This window comes from Artemia sp. Qi Xiang Cuo, chromosome 17 (genome assembly GCF_049724085.1).
Source record: "Artemia sp. Qi Xiang Cuo chromosome 17, ASM4972408v1, whole genome shotgun sequence".
In the NCBI taxonomy this organism is placed as follows: domain Eukaryota; kingdom Metazoa; phylum Arthropoda; class Branchiopoda; order Anostraca; family Artemiidae; genus Artemia; species Artemia sp. Qi Xiang Cuo.
In genome coordinates this window covers 62,927,862-62,944,452 of record NC_142810.1, presented here as the reverse complement: position 1 = coordinate 62,944,452, position 16,591 = coordinate 62,927,862, and the positions used below count along the sequence as shown (strand labels likewise).

At 38.3% G+C, this 16,591-nt stretch overlaps 1 protein-coding gene across 2 annotated transcripts in view; it reads left to right on the top strand.

The window, feature by feature from the left end:
- The window catches only part of LOC148942449 (TBC1 domain family member 13), a 231,952-nt gene that overhangs the window by 122,752 nt on the left and 92,609 nt on the right, over positions 1-16,591 (top strand). For both annotated transcript variants that reach the window (XM_089102906.1, XM_089102907.1), the window contains 2 exons: positions 815-888; positions 4,182-4,307. In XM_089102906.1, the coding sequence (XP_088959032.1) occupies positions 815-888; positions 4,182-4,307 (200 nt within the window). The remainder of the gene's footprint in view (positions 1-814; positions 889-4,181; positions 4,308-16,591) is intronic.

Sequence of the window (16,591 nt, the reverse complement as noted above, 5' to 3'; positions counted from 1 at the left end):
GGACCACGTGGTTTATGGTTTTCCAAGTGACAAAGTTCCTGTTTTTTCATTCTGACTGACAAAAACCATAAAACATACATAAATTGCTGTTGACATCCATGAAAGTGAGAAAGTTTCTGTTTTTCCATTCTCACTGACAAAAACCATAAAAACATCAAAATTCATGGTTTTTCAAGTGAGAATTTCATCTGTTTTTTCATTCTCACTGAGAAAACCATAAACCACGTGGTGATGTCACGAGTAGCACCCCCTCCTCTACTTTTAGCCCTCTCCTAACTTTCCATGATCATCTGTCTGAGACTAGTTTTTAGGGCAAAACGTATTACCGTATACTATGTTTAATTATGCTAAAATTATAATTAAAGATTATATCAATTATTTGAATAATATGGTTATTTTAATTTAAAACGCTCATTAATATGTTAACACTGTTGCGTTTACTACGAATGACGCCCTTAAATACATGTGTTCTGATTTTTCTCACTTATTTTAAAACTTCCTACTACCTTAATTTATCTCCTAGATCTATATGAGCTTTTTCTTTGTACAAAAGCTGGAAAATTACAGCAGAATTATAGGGAAGTATTGGAATTTTTTCTTATAAAGTTCTTGAAAACTACAGGGAATATCTTGAAAATTGAAGGAATATTATTGGAAAGTTTTTTTTTATACAATTTTTAGGAAATTTCTAGATATTTAGGAAGTTTTCTTGATGTTCTCTTTTCATAATTGCTAGACTTCTAGATTTTTATTTGTTTATGATTTTTATTCATATTTTTGCAAATTAATTTGTTAAAAATTGTTATATTTTTAGGGTTGATCTGTTTCTCTCTGATTTAGAAGAAGATGTCATTCCTTGGTGCAGTTTCAAAGAGAAATGCTTTAAAGGTTTTTTTTTTGTATTTTCTATATTAATCTTGTTATTTTTGTGTTCTCTACTAACTCTTTTTATTCTCTAGGGTCCTTATTATTCTTCTTTTTTTATCTTATTATTTCTCCTTCTTATTTTTTTCCTTATACATTAAACATTATCTGCCAAAAATTTGTTTAATTTTATTACCGGTTAAAGTATTTATAAAAGAAAAACTTGTTCCATTAAATATTTTGTTCGAAGAAAAGTAAAGAGCCGCAATAAACCAAATACAAACAGAACTAAAGTGATAATTCAAACTTAAAGTGAACAGAAATCACCATCAATGAATGAATGAAACCCAAAACGAAGAGAAATTAGAATGAATAATCAAGTCAATTTAGAAACAGATATTACCCCAAACAGGAGTAAGGTTAACGCCAACTAAGCCTTTTAAAGGTCAAAGCGTCATTTACATGGTCTAATGAGAACAGTTTTATCTCCAGTTTTGAGTTTTTACTTTTAAATAGCGACGAAGACCACACTACCTTTCCATTATAAACAATAACTGGAACAATAGGGAAATTTTTATATCAGACAGTGGAACGCAACTTTAAATGAATATTTCGACCGTAAATCCAAGGGCCGTCCTCAGCAAAACAAACGTAGAAAAAGCCAATATAAGAGAAACTCACATTAAAATTCAATCATTAAAACTGAAAACAGGTTTTTATAATTTTCAAAACAGCCCTAGCATCATTACTTCAAGAAAGTTCAACTAGGTCTGGTACACAAAGCGAAGTGAAAAAAACAATTTATTCAAATGGAATAAAAAATACTTACAGACAAGCTCCTAAAGATAATCTTGCCTTTATTGCAGGGTGTTCGAGAGGCAATTGTAATTAAAATCAAAATAAATAGTAATATGTCTTTAGATAGGGATTTGGGGGAATATTCGCTTAATGCCATATATACAAATTAAATTAGAAATGATTTATTTAATTATATTAAAAAAAACAGTAAATAATTCTACTGAACCTGTTACGGATAGACCTTCTAGGCTGGCTGTAAAGCACCAATGACGCAGTAGGTTTTAGACTTATACAGTGAGAAAAGGAGGCGATACCCAAACTCTTGTTTGTAGTGAATTTTGTTTGTTTCAAGTTTGATTTGCATATTCAATTTAAGTTTGACTCGTTTTAATATTCATTTTGTCATTTACATTAATATCTAATACATGTTTGTTTGGATTGTTTTTTATTTAATTTCTGTTCGTTTTGAGTTTCATTTATTCTTCCATAGCAAAATATTTATTTTCGTTTTAAGCGTGATTTTTATGTTCAATATAAGCATTAGGCCTACTCGCTTTAAGATCTATTTTTTCATTTATATTATTACTTGTTGTATGTTTTTTGCTATGAATGTTTATTTAATTTCTGTTCGTTTAGGGTTTCATTTATTCTTTAATAATACTTTTTGGTCGTTTTGAGTTTGAATTTTAACAGGTATTTGTATCTGCTGATCTTAAGTTTAAAATGGCCCTTACTCTTCTTTTTTACCCTTAATTTTTGTTTGTTTTTGATTGCAAAAAGTTTCAAGTTTTTAAAAATTTCTTATTTCAAAATCAAACTTTTTTTTAAATCAAATGTTCATCAAAGTATCAAAATTGTAGCAAACTAACAATATCAAAGTGAAAAAATGGGTTTGTGTCAACCTCGGAGTTTTTATCATCTGATGTTTGAACTATTTTTGACAAAATGGCTATCTCAAAATTTTTATCGGATGGGTTTGGGGAAAAAAGGGCGTGGGGGAGGCTAATTGCCCTTCGGCCTTTTTTGACTCTTTAGAAGTGATCTAGAACTTTCCATTTACAATCAAATGAGCCCTCTCTGAAATTTATACGAGCATCCCTTCCATAAGAGCTGTATATGCCCCTCATGCATAACTTACAACGCTACTCCGGGCCCTGAAAGGATTATTTCGATCCCGGAGTTTTCGTTATATGATCTTTGAACCATTTTGAAAATAGTGGCTCTCTCAAAGTTCTTATTGGATGGGTTTGAGAAAATAGGGCGCGGAGAGGGGGGCTAGTTGCCTTCCGATCTCTTTTGACTCTTAAAGTAAGCGAGAACCTTCAATTTTCAATCATTTAAGCCCTATCCAAAGTTTATACGAGCATCCCTTCCATAAGAACTATATAAGCCCCCAGAGCAGTACTTACCTCGCCTGCCTCCGGGCCCTGGGGGGTTGTGTTGACCCCGGAGGTTTTATTATATGATTTTCGAACTATTTTTAAAAAAATCTCACGCTATCTCACAGTTCTAATCGGATGGGTTTGAGGAAAAAAGAGCATGGTGGGGGGGGGGGGCTCACTGCCCTCCGATATCTTTTGACTCTTTAAAAGTGAACTAGAAATGTAAATTTTCTATCAAAGGAGCCCTCTCTGAATTTTATACGAGCATCCCTTCTATAAGAACCATATATGCCCCCAGGACATAAGTTACAACGTCTGCCTCTGGGTCCTGGTGGTTTGTGTCGACACCTGAGTTTTGTTATCTGACTTTTGAACTATTTTTAAGAAAATGGCTATCTCAAAATTGTTATAGGATGCATTTGAGGAAAAGGGGGTGTGGGGGGGGCTAGTTGCCAATCTCTTTTGACTCTCAAAAACTGAACTAGAACTTTTAATTTCAAATCAAATGAGCCCTCTCTGAAGTTTTTACGTGCATCCCTTCCATAACAACCATATATAGCCCCAGGGCATAACTTACAAGGCCTGCACCCGGACCCTGGGGGAGGGGTGGTTGTCAACCCCGTAGTTTTCATTATATGATCTTTGAACTATTAAAATAAAATGGTTAGGCTATCTCTAAGTTCTTATCGGATGGGTTTGAGGAAAAAGGGTATGGAGGGGGGTTAGTTGCCCTCCTATATCTTTTGACTCTTCAAAAGTGAACTAGAACTTTCAATTTTCAATCAAATGAGCTTTCTCTGAAGTTTATACGAGCATCCCTTCTATAAGAACCATCTATACCCCCAGGGTATAACTTGCAAAGCCTGCCACCAGGGCCTTGGGAATTTCTTATTTTTTTTTTAGATTGCAGCAACCTGCGATCGGTAAGCCTGATTTGTTTTGTATCTTATATTTTTCGCATTGTCATTTTAACATAATATTAATTATTACTTAATCATCATATATTATTACTTAATATTAATTATTTCATATATTTGATATCATATATGAATTATTATCACATATTTATTACATCTTTAGTCTTTGTACATATCATTATATTGTATACTATAATCATAATATTATCTCTTTGACTAGGTATACCTGATGAGATGGGCCTGAGACCTTTGGCTTGGAGACTCTTACTGGGGTACTTACCGCCTGCTAAGTCTGAATGGTCAGATATATTGCTTGAAAAAAGGTCATCTTATGTTCAGTTTGTAAGTAAGTGAATATATGCGAACATAGTAACATATCTGTGAAACTGGATTATAAGTCTTGCCTATGATAACGATATCCGAGGCAACGCAATTTACTGTCTATGCAAAGATTCATAAGCCTTCAATTTTTTTCGGCCAATTTGTATTGTAGGAGTATTTGTAGAAATCTCAGAGCTGGCTTATTCTATTGGACAATTGAAGTTCTAGTTCCTTTTTAAAAAATCAAAGATGAATTGATAGCAATCCGCCTTTTCTATTTTTTTTTTGCTACCTGGTCCCTACGTAACTCAAACACATCTGATCAGAATCTGGATATAGCTATTTAGTCTGAAATAGTTAAAAGATTTAATAAATATGCCTCTAAGGATTACATGACCCCCATAGCCCCTTGGGCGGGGGTCGTAAATAATGCAACTTGACAAATATTCAAACATAGTTCTTTGGCATCAAAACTTTTGGTTGGATACTCAACACCTAAGTCAGAATAGTTCGGGATTAAACTTGAAAAAACGTTACAAAAGGGCATCTTGAATTCAGTTTGTAAGTAGCCCCTTTGTTCTGTTCTGGTCTGTTCGAAAATATTGCGAATTCTTCTATTTCGTTTGGTCTGGTTGCATTGAAAACTTTAAAGTCTGGTAGCTGCTTTTGGTCTTGACTGTAAGTTTCACGCCAGGGTAGCGTCGTCCAGACAGGATGTCACTCATCATTTACGAGCTTCCATCCAAATTCAGAGGGGGAAAGAGGATTCTGAATGGGGTCGGCGGCTCTTCCCTAAATTCTGCCAGCCTGAAAGTGTGCTCGTCTCGTGTGCTGAAAAAGGGTGTCGGATGTTGGTGGGATGCGGTCAATCTGCCGTCCCTTGGAAAAAAGCACGTTTATCCCTTCGTCAACACTCTGGACTTTGCTTGTCCGCTCATAGCATAAAACTACAAATCTCTCCAGTAGCTCTTGCGTTCGCGGTCTCGTAGCAATCGACACAGACGACAAAGCCAAGAACGCGTCAGTTCCAGCGGGATAACTTCTCCAGGCATCAAATTTTTCCTTCTTTCCAATGCCAGAAAAGGAAGATACTGTATTGCAGCCTGTAAACGCGTGGAAACTAGGCAAAGCTTTTGACTTTTGGGGGCCAAGCGCATGATGAATTTCATGAGCTGGGATGATTCTGCGCTGCTACTTCACACCAAGGTCCAACCAGAGCTCAATAAGTGGAACGTATGAGCAAGTGGTCACAGCTAGCGCGAGCACATCTATCTACGGTTCGTATTATAACTTGCTGGTGACCAGACAGGTAGCAGTGACGAACATGGATGGTAATTCGCGTATCTGCCTCTTCATGATCGCAAGGAACCAAATCATCTCGAGCAGCTGACACCGAAGGCACAACATCTGAATCCTTTGTGCTATAAACTTCTTTTCCAAAGAAATTCATGCTTGCCAAGCGGTCTGCTAACAGGAAAAACAGTTGCTCTTTGTTTTCTTCGGTATGGAGGAAAGCAGCTCAGTTCCGAGGGATAGGAGTCGATTCTATTAGGCTAACACGCTGTCCGAAACCTCTCCTTTATCTTTCTCCTTTATTCAAGCTGCTTTTGATGTAACTGTCCCATATAACGTCGATGCGATGGAACGTCTCTAGTTGGCTATCAATGTACGGTAGAAAAACTGTGTCCGCGAAATCTTTGAAAAATTTGCTAGAGCTGGGTGCAAGCATGTGAATTAAGGCTGATCCATCGTATACTTTTAAACTGACTCGAGGAATAGTAGTTGGTTTGCCCATTAATGCTTCTAAACATGTTGTAAGGTCAGATTTTGCAGTTTTTCTAAGGGATCCGCTGTCAGACAATGCAGAGGGAGTGGGCTTTTTCTCGTGCTTAAAAAACTCGTCCATGTTGTCGTCACAAGACTGGCAGGCAATGTACAATCTACGAAACAAAAAACAACTCTTTTTCAGACTAGAAATCTCTTGTTTCGCCTTTGACGGTTTCTTGGCTATAACACTTGTGAATAGTGGTAAGTTATTTTTCTTAATAGCATCTTTGACTGGCGTGGAGCATGTTGTCAGTCGCTCTTCAGTAAACTTTTTATATCGGTCGAGTCCAATTTTGCATGCGTTCCTGGCTCTGTGTACTACGTTGCTGGGTATGACCTTCCTCGTTTCAAGGGTAAAAAGGTCGTTTTCTGATTCAGTAAATGGATTGTCCCTACCTTCAATGACTTAAAGAAAGTCCTGAACACGGCACATGATTCGCATCTGTAATTTTGTTGTGTCCTCATGATGCTTCCAAGTTTTCTTCAGAAGAAGGGTTTGTGAAACTTTTTTCACACTCCTCAACGGCCCTTTGAACACCGGGACCTGATGTGATCCATTGAAGCATGGCATCTGGGTTTTTGGTGATTCCAATTAAATCGGCTGTTCCTTTCATTTTTCTCGTTCAAATGTTCATGCGCTTGACCCATTGCCATGGAAGAAAAAGTATGTTTTGTCTTTCGAACTATGAAGTTTCCTTTCATAAACTCACAAAATAAATCTGGGTTCTGAGGGCAATCATGTCTCGAAAGTGCACCGACAGCCATCTGGCGTAGTTCGTGTGGTCCAGAGCGAACATCCAGGGCAGAATCTTTCGCAGAGCATCGACATAAAGCATAAAATCAGCCTGGCGGATGGATCGTACGGACGTCAGCAAAATTAGTTCAATATCAAGTACATTTGACCAGTAACTAAACTGAACGCTGAATTCTTTTCTTGATTCACACCATTCATCGAAAGATAGTACCTAACTGTCGCTCTCTTCATTCTCAGCAGCATACTCATCATATGGTCGGTACCTAAGGATATGAAGGACTAAAGCAGTTACTCGGTTAGCGTAACGGGATCTAGTAACATGCGACCCTTTAAGAATGGCATCTGTCCTTCCTGTCGTTGTGACATCAGCTTGGACGATACGCTCGTCCCATTTAGATCCATTCATCCAGTCTCCTAGCACTTTCTGGATATTCATTTCTATGTGCAGGCCACCTAAAACGACAATAAACAAATCTTCCGGATGTGTTTCTGGAAAGCTCCACTGTATCAGTTTGGCCAGTGCATAGAGCGGCTGATCAGCTGTCAAAACTGGAGTCTGACCTGGGTTCAGATACGAGACAACTGTCTTAACCGAATTCATATTGTGAAGTATCATCGCTCCTAAATGCGCTTGATCCTTAAAATAGGTAACAGTGCAATCGTGCCTTTTGGCTTGTCCACCGTCGGTTGCCTATTAGAGTGAAATGCAGCCCACGAGACCGGCATCGAAGCACTTCCGTTCTGTTTCTCCGCTATTTCTTCAACATGATTCAACCAATCTTTTTCTAAGTTCACAGGCTGCTCTCCAGTGATGTATGGTTCGTCTATCGGTGCGATACGAGGGGCTACCGGAATTTTTAATGGAATTTTTAAAGGTACTGGAATTTTTTTTTAGAAAAAGATAGAAATCGAAGCCCTTCGTGACCATTCCCCCCCCCCCTCCCCTTGTAAGTTACTAGGGCTCTCCGAGAACTTTCCATTGCTAGAACTTTTTTTCTTTCTAATACCCGAGAATAAAAACCGAATGTCGAGTTAAAAATGACAAAAATAAACATTTCCCGTTTCCTCCTGCTGGTTGAATTTCACCCCCCCCCCCCGGGTAGTGGAACAATCCAAGCACTTTTCCCACGACTTCCCTTCAGTTGCTATCTAATAACGAATATACTCACCAAATATCAAACTGAAATAGGCAAAAGTTACTTTTTCGCATTTCCCCTCTTTGGGTGGGTTTTACTCCCTGTTTCCCCCCTTAGGGTGATCGGATCGACTGTGTCCCAGTCTCATTCGAAAGAGCACATCAAACTGCATATTTTGACAAAGTTTCATACTTTGTTCCAAATTTTCACGAACCATCCTGTTTTGTGGACTAAGCGACTAGACTACAACAGCATATTCAAAGTTGCACATTCTAGTTCGACGGAAAACTAGTTTTTTTTTTGCTTTTCGTGTCAATTTTTAATTTTTTTCTAAAAGAATGAACTGTCGGTATATGTTCGTTTTTCTGTATATGAAGTACAGTCCCGATGTAAAATTAAGAGCCGAGCCCAAAAATGAAAGCAAATTTGATGTCCAATGTTTCAGAATGTTTTTTTCATAATCATCAATATGTAATTTTACCCTTCTCATCATATCTTCATGCCGCTGATGCTGTGTATCACCAGCTTTGTAGCAACTATTTTTGGACAATGCACGCGACTCCAACAAAGTTTGACAACACCCAGTGTGAGCCTGAGAAAAAGAGAAGAAGGTCGGGAAGACCAGAAGACGAGATAAAAATGGACGCTTTCCTAAAAGGGATGCAGTTCCTTGAAAACAATGACGAGGAACAGACGACAATCAGCGATATAGTTCAGAAGATTTCTGATGCTCTCCAGAAGAATACTGAACCATATAGCAATGTTTATATGAAGAAAAAGATAATATAGCTCTTTGAAAATCATATTGTAATCTCGAGTATTGACGGGAAGTCATGTTCAGGGAAACTGCCTCATCGATCTTAAATCGAGTATCACTCAGAGGCAAGGTCCGAAGATCCCGAGAAAGAAAAAGTACAGTAACTTGTCGCTGCAGCGAAATTATTAAAAAAAAAAAGATATAAAAGATCTACAAACAAAGAAACTAACGACGTTCTGGAAAAGCTGTCAATACTTCAGAAGCTTTGAAATTTATACCTGACAGCCTCAGACTTGTTCTTCGGGAAATGGTTGTTGAGAAGGATGTAAAACTCAAGATTCCTAGCATTGGTCATGCGATTATTCAAGCAGCTAGACCCCGAGTAGTAATCGCACCCCTACAGCTGGGTTTGGGCGTATAGATGCATCATCACTTTGCGTCACGATATCTTATCAATACCCTTAATGTAACAATATTTTGTTTGCCCCATCATGAAGTTAGGAGATTTGAAAAATGCTCAGCCGTCCGCACAGTCGAAGATTTGGACGAGATTCTCTCTGGCGGGTTCATACCCCACATTTCCGACAATGTGGATCATGATATCTGCACTCTGGACGGCAAGAAGACTTTCCATGGAATGGGTATCATTGCCTCTGTGACACCAGTGTACACTACAACGAGAATACGCATTCCCAGAATAAACCCCACAACCGATGACATAAAGGATGATACAAAATACATTTTGTCCATCACAAATTAGATGATACGGTACTCTCCCGCATTCGATGTGAATGTCCAAGAGATTTACAACCTACAGTTGTCAGCTCCAGACTTGACACCCTGTGGCCTCCGTCCTGGTAACTGAAAACTCCAAGACCGCGTTGGAATGGCACACAGCAAAAAACCATGGTAGGGACTCTCCCAGGAAAAGCCTCCATTGTTTTCCTCTTTATGATTGACCTTCCAGCTAGTGACGACACTTGCATTTACTCGACTTTGCTTTTCGTAGCAGAGCAGACCAGGTGACATGGATTTACTCCGGTTGTCACATTTGACCAGCCGCTGTGGTGGAAAGCCAACTGTCGAAGCTGCTGCTCCAGGAAGAAAGCTCTCAGATATTGCTCCAAAACTTGGAGGATTCCGCACCATGATGACCTTCCTTGGATCAGTTTGCTACATATTGGAGGGTTCAGAACTTAGAGAGGTTCTTGAACTTGTCTACACACCTAACACTGTCCCTCATCTTCTCAGCGGCAAAACAATCACCAGGCAATACGTGGCCGTTTTCTGGTTGACGCTGCGCTACATGCTAATCTGCTTTTCGAGGTCTTTCTCGAAGAAAGTTCCAGTGTTTCTGAATCAATTCTGCAATATGAAGAAATATTGGAACTCATAAACCTGTACATAAAGCTTATGAACTAAGAAGTGGCTGTTGCGGATGTTGAAGGAAACCCCACCCTGGTAAAATAGTTGGATTCATCGATAGGAAGAGACTGGAACTGTTCCAGTAGAGAACCTCGAAACTGTGGTTCCAATGCTTCGATATGGTATCCGTACTGTGAAATTTCTTAAGAGCCGAACGATCTGGGTCGTGGGATCTCCAATTAAAATACACTTCTGACATGCTACCTTATCTGGCGGCATCTGGGCACAACAATTACACAGAATTCTTCCGGCTTTACCTCCAGCGAATGGTCAAGCTCCATAAAACCCATCCTGCCGTTTATTAAGCCTTCCAAAATGGGATACATGTGATCAGACGTTCTGAGAGATTTTGGCTTGGGCTCTCCGCGGATATTGTAATTGAGCAGGAGCTCATGCGGAGTCTCAAAACGGCTGATGGCCTCACAAATTGAAGTGGTTTGACAGAGGTTGAAAGGTCTTTATGGGTTCTGTCTAGACCCGTCTGTTCTGTAATAAATCTTCTGATGGAGGGTTATGTCTCAGGTTTGCTACGGAAATAGTGAAAAACACACGGAAACGCCCAAGCTGAGGCAGCTAAGAGACTGTATAGACACCCACATCGTTATCAATTTCCTAGAAAAAGGATCACCATTTAATGCGGATCTTCAACTAAGATACATCAACAACGGTCTGACAGCCTTCGAATCTGCCAATGTTGATTCTGCTAGAGATTTAGGCCTAAAAATCATTGACTCCATGTCGGGAAAGCTCGTCGCTGATTTTGTGTTTCAACAAAAACAACAGGCAGTTCAAATTACTACGAAGCAGAATCCAGGTTGAGATTACAAAAGACTGGACCCTACTCTCCTTTTTCAGAGGTTCATCACGCTAGCAAAGAGAATCAATCTCACGGAATCTGAGTACTTTCAACACGAAAAAAAATTCAAATGAGTTTACTGAAAAAAATGTGCATTGTCAGTTTAATATACATACGCTGATATTTGTTCCTTAAAATCTTAACTAATTTATGATTTCTAAAAGTTACAATAGTGAAAACAATCAAAAGAATTTTTTCAGTAAAGTACAAATTATATTCTGGCTTTTAGAAAGCACGGGCTTTAGAACCCTACTCATACTAATTTCTGCTCGTTTTGAGTTTGACTTATTTTAATCTCTGTTTGTTTTGGGTTTCATTTTTTTATTGATACTGATTTGGGGTAGTTGTATGCTTGGTAAATTATTTGATCCTATTTTTGTTAATATTTGGTTTAATGGAGTTCTTTACTTTAAAAAAAAACCTATTTTGTGCAAAAAGTTTTTTTGATTAATTTTTGTTCGTTTTATATTGACATAGTCTTTTTCAGGGAGAAAGATAATCAAATGAGCCCTTTTTGAAATTTTTACGACAGCGCTTTCTATAAAAAAAAATCATATGCTCCCAGGGCATAACTTACAACCCCTGCCCTGAGGGCTGTGGGGGGGGGGGGGTTCGTTTCATCCTCAAAGTCATAATTTCTAGAACTTTCAACTACGTTGAAAAAAATGGCTATATCAAAATTTTGATTGTATTTGTTTGGGGAAATGGTGAGCGTGAGAGGGGGTTAGTTGCCCTCCAATCATTTTCAACTATTAAAAGGGGCATTAGCCATTTCAATTTCCAAACGAATGAGCCCTTTTTGAAGTTTCTTTTTGAAGTGTCTGTAAGTTATGCCCCAGGGCATAACTTACAACCACTGCCCTGAGGGCTATGGGGGAGGGGGGTTGTCATCCTCAAATACATAATTTCTAAAACTTTCAATTACGTTGAACAAAATAGCTATCTAAAAATTTTGATTGGATGATATGACGACGCTTTCTATAAAAAAACCTTATATGCCCCCAGGGCATAACTTACAACCCTAACACTGAGGGATCTAGAGGGAGTGTCATCGTCAAAGACATAATTTCTGACCTTTTCAACTACGTTGAAGAAAATGGCTATCTAAAAATTTTGACTGGATGTGTTTGGGGAAAGAGTGGGTGTGGGAGGGGGGTTAGTTGCCCTCCAATCACCTTCGACTATTGAAAAGGGCACTAGACCTTTTATTTTCCCATCGAATGCGCCTTTTTTGACGTTTCTACGACAAACCTTTCAATAAAAACCTTATATGCCCCCAGGGCATAACTTACAACCTTAGCCCTGAGGGCTCTGGGGGGAGTATCATCCTCAAAGACCTAATTTCCAGAACTTTCAACTACGTTGAACAAAATGGCTATCTGAACATTTTAATTGGATGTGTTTGGGGAAATGGTGGGCATGAGAGGGGGGTTAGTTACCCTCCAATCGCTTTCGACTATTAAAAAGGGCACTATACTTTCAATTTCCAATCGAATGAGCCCCTTTTGAAGTTTCTACAACATCGCTTTCTATAAAGAAAACTATTATATGCCCCCAGGGCATAACTGACAACCCTTGCCCTTGCAAAGTTTCTACCTAATGAATAAGTAGAATATCTGGTAAATAAAAATCAATTTGAGGAAGACTGATCAAAAAATAAGTGTTTTTGGTCAACATTGATTGCGTTGGTATTCTCTTATAGGTGCGACGCCAGGGGCTAGTGGTAATTATAATAGCAGTGGTAGCATACAAATATTAAATCTTATAATAAAAGCCTTATATGCCCCCAGGGAATAACTTACAACCTTTGCCCTGAGGGTTGGTGGGGAAGGGGGGGATGGTTGTTCTCCACAAAGGCCTAATTTCCAGAATTTTAAAGTACTTTAAACAAAATGGCCATCTCAAAATATTGATTGAATTTGTTTGGGGAAATGGTGGGTGTGAGAGGGGTGTTAGTTACCCTTCAATCATAATCGACTATTAAAAAGGATATTAGTCCTTTCAATTTCAATCGAATTAGCCCTTTTTGAAGTTTCTACAACAACGCTTTTTATAAAAAACGTTATATGCCCCCAGGGCATAACTTACAACCCTTACCCGTAGGGCTGTAGGGAAGGGGGGGGGGTTGTCATCCTCATAGACCTAATTTCCAAAATTTTCAACTACGTTGAAAAAATGGTTATCTAAAAATTTTGATTGGATGTGTTTGGGTAAATTGTGGTTGTGAGAGGGGGGGGGGGTAGTTGCCCTTCAATCACCTTTGACGTTTAAAAAGGACACTGGCCCTTTCAATTTCCAATTGAGTGAGCCCTTTTCGAAGTTTCTACGACAACGCTATGCATAAAAACCTTATATGGCCCCAGGGCATAACTTACAACCCTTGCTCTGAGGGCTCTGGGGGGTTTGTGATCCTAAAAGACATAATTTCCAGAACTTTCAACTACGTTGAACATATGGCTATCTCAAATCAAAAATACATTTAATTAATATTCAAATACCCGCCCCAAGAAGGATACAAAAAAGCACTTGCGACTGGTCAGGTACATACAACTCATCTACTAACTAATAATTAACTATAAACAAAGGAGCAACAAATAATAATAAATAGAAAAGCACTTGCGACTGGGTGGGTACATAAAACACATCTACTAACTAATAATTAACTATAAACAAAGGAACAACAAATAATAATAAAAAAAAAAAAAAATATGAAGCTTGACCTAACAAATATTTTTTAATTTATTTTTAAATAAACCCAGGTGCTCAGCCACCCGAATGCTCTCAGGAACAGAGTTCCACACATTTGGTCCGAAAAATCTTGTATGGAAGCTGGCCCTGGTGCCATTTCTATTCTGAACAATGAAGTCACTAGCATGACGAGTTTCATAATGGTGCAAAGACCTATTGTCATTAAAATAATCGCAAAAATCCTCTGGACTAATAATATTTTAGCATTGATAGGCAAAAATTCCTATTTGATAATCCCGTAGCTGTCCTACATTCAACGCTTGCAACTTATTGAAGCAAGCAGAAGTGTTATGGATACCTTCAGCATACCCACTAATAAGAAGCATTGCTTTATTTTGAAGAGTCTGAACACGTTTAAAATTCACATAAAAATTGCTTGTCCATAACATACAGCTATACGAAGCATATGGATGAATCAAAGCATGGTATAAAAGCAATAAAACTCTTTGGGGTAAAAAAAATTTTTAAGACGACGAATCACTCAAAGGCCAGGTGCAATCTTTGTTGCAACAACATTACGGTGGTGTTTCCACGAAAAATTACAATCAATATAAAAACCTAACTACCAAATTTCCTAAACTTGAATTACAGGCTTATTATTAAACAGAATTCTACCATCAATATCACTGGGCTTGCCTACTCTAGAATATATAATAAAATTAGGCTTAGTAACATTTACTGATAACAAACTCAAACTAGTAGACACATGGAAATTTCTCTGAACACAATTCACTTTCGGTACAAGACTATTCAAACAACGACTATAAAAAGTAACAGCAGTGTCGTCGGAAAACGACATCAAGCAACAATCTGGAAGATAAAACAGAAGTGGGCCAAGGACCGATCCCTGTGGTACACCACATGACAATTGATAAGGGGAATAAAAAACATCATCGATCATCACTTTAATAGACCTCCCACACAAATAACTTTCAAACCACTTCAAATTAACTCCTTTAATACCTAAGCATTCTAATCTTTGCAATAAAATTTTTAGATCTACCGTGTCAAATGCTTTCCTAAAGTAAAAAAATACTGTAAGAGGGATTTCACCATTTTCCAAACAATTTTTTACAAAATCAGTAAGATGAATGGCAGCATGACTAGTGGAATGACCTTTTCGAAACCAGAATCGGGTGTCACTGATTAGGCTATGTTTCATGAGATGGTCATATAGACGGTGATGAATCACTTTTTCCAAAATTTTTGACAATAAAGGCAGTATCGATATTGGTCTCCAGTTTCCGGCACCTGACCTGGCACACCCTTTGTAAAGAGGGATAACTTTAGCTTGCTTCAACGCTTTTGGAAAGGTTCCCGTTTCTATATATAAGTTGATAACATGGAGAATGCATGGTAGTATATACGTTAAAACAGCTTTAAAAGTTCTCAGATTCATCCTATCTATCCCAGCAAAATTAAATTTTGTATTTTTCACTATTTTAATCACTTCATCACTTGTGCACTTTTCAAACTGGAATTCAACAGTATCTCCACGACAGTCCACGAATTCCTCGCTAAGAAAATTTTCCCTGTCACACCTTACACTCTCTTGAATAGACGAGCCAACCTGAGAATAAAACTGGCCAAAATAATTCGCGACTACATTCTTATCACTCACATAACTTCCATTTATATCAATGCAAGGCGACTGACTACTTTTCCGATTTCCCATAGACTCATTAATAACCTGCCATGTGGCTTTGGTTTCTCCCTTACTATTAGAAAGCTTTTCTTCAAAATACTTCTTCTTTGCTTGCCTTCTCATACTGTTCACCTTATTTCTCTTCTACGACACTAAAGGGTGTCAACAAGTGAGTGGGCTCGTGTTGGGTGGCTATCACCCTGCTCACGTTTGTAAACACGGCCACGATCAGACCATACGTTTCTTACACCATATCTGTCTCTTGCGCCTTCAAAAATCGCTTTTTTCATTTTTGTAAGATAGTCCGTGACAAATACGCCCAATTTCGCCAGCTTTGATTTTGCTCTGAAAACAGTATACGCCGTATCTTTACTTGCAAATTTCACAATAACTGGTGCAACAGTTGTAGGCGTCTGGATATTCCGGGCAGCGTTCAAAAGTCTAAAACGGTTTACAGACAACAATTGTTCTTTCTGAACATTTAAACCCATTTTCCTCACTATATCAAGAACAGTAGTACCCAGGTAATTTCCGGGGCCCTGCTTCACTCCAAAAAATAACTAAAGAATCAAGTAAACGCTCCTCTTCGTAATCATCCAGCTTTTCCTCAATGGTAGCCACCCGTAGCTCTAATGACTGAATCTGGCTATCCAGAGATGAAAACACTTTTTCTATTTTCTCAATCTTTATGTTGTATTCCAGACTGATTGAATCATATATTTCCGAAACAATCAGTTCAGGGTTCAGAGCGGGTTGTTGCGATGAGCCTGCTACTCCTGTCACCGAAACAACTTTTTCCTGAACTTTTTTTTCTGTTTCTTTTACTAGGCCAAATTTAAGCTTTGCAACTTTATCTTGGGCTAAAGTAAGTTGCTTTTGGATTGCAGATGATTCGCTCGAAGTAGTTAAATCAGAACCCTCGCATTTTGCAGTTTTCTTTTTCATAAACTGATAGTATAGATCCGGAGAAGATTCACACTCACAAAAAGTATGATTAACGCCCTTATCGGTTTTTTTCGAAGTTTCCGTATAATTTCCACTATAGGAAAGAAGATTCTCTACCACCACAGTCTGAAAGTCATGGGACCCGTCGCAAAAAACAATGCATTTTGGCGTAGACTCTTTTTGGTTTGTTATAACAATCCGAACTGGCCAGAGGGG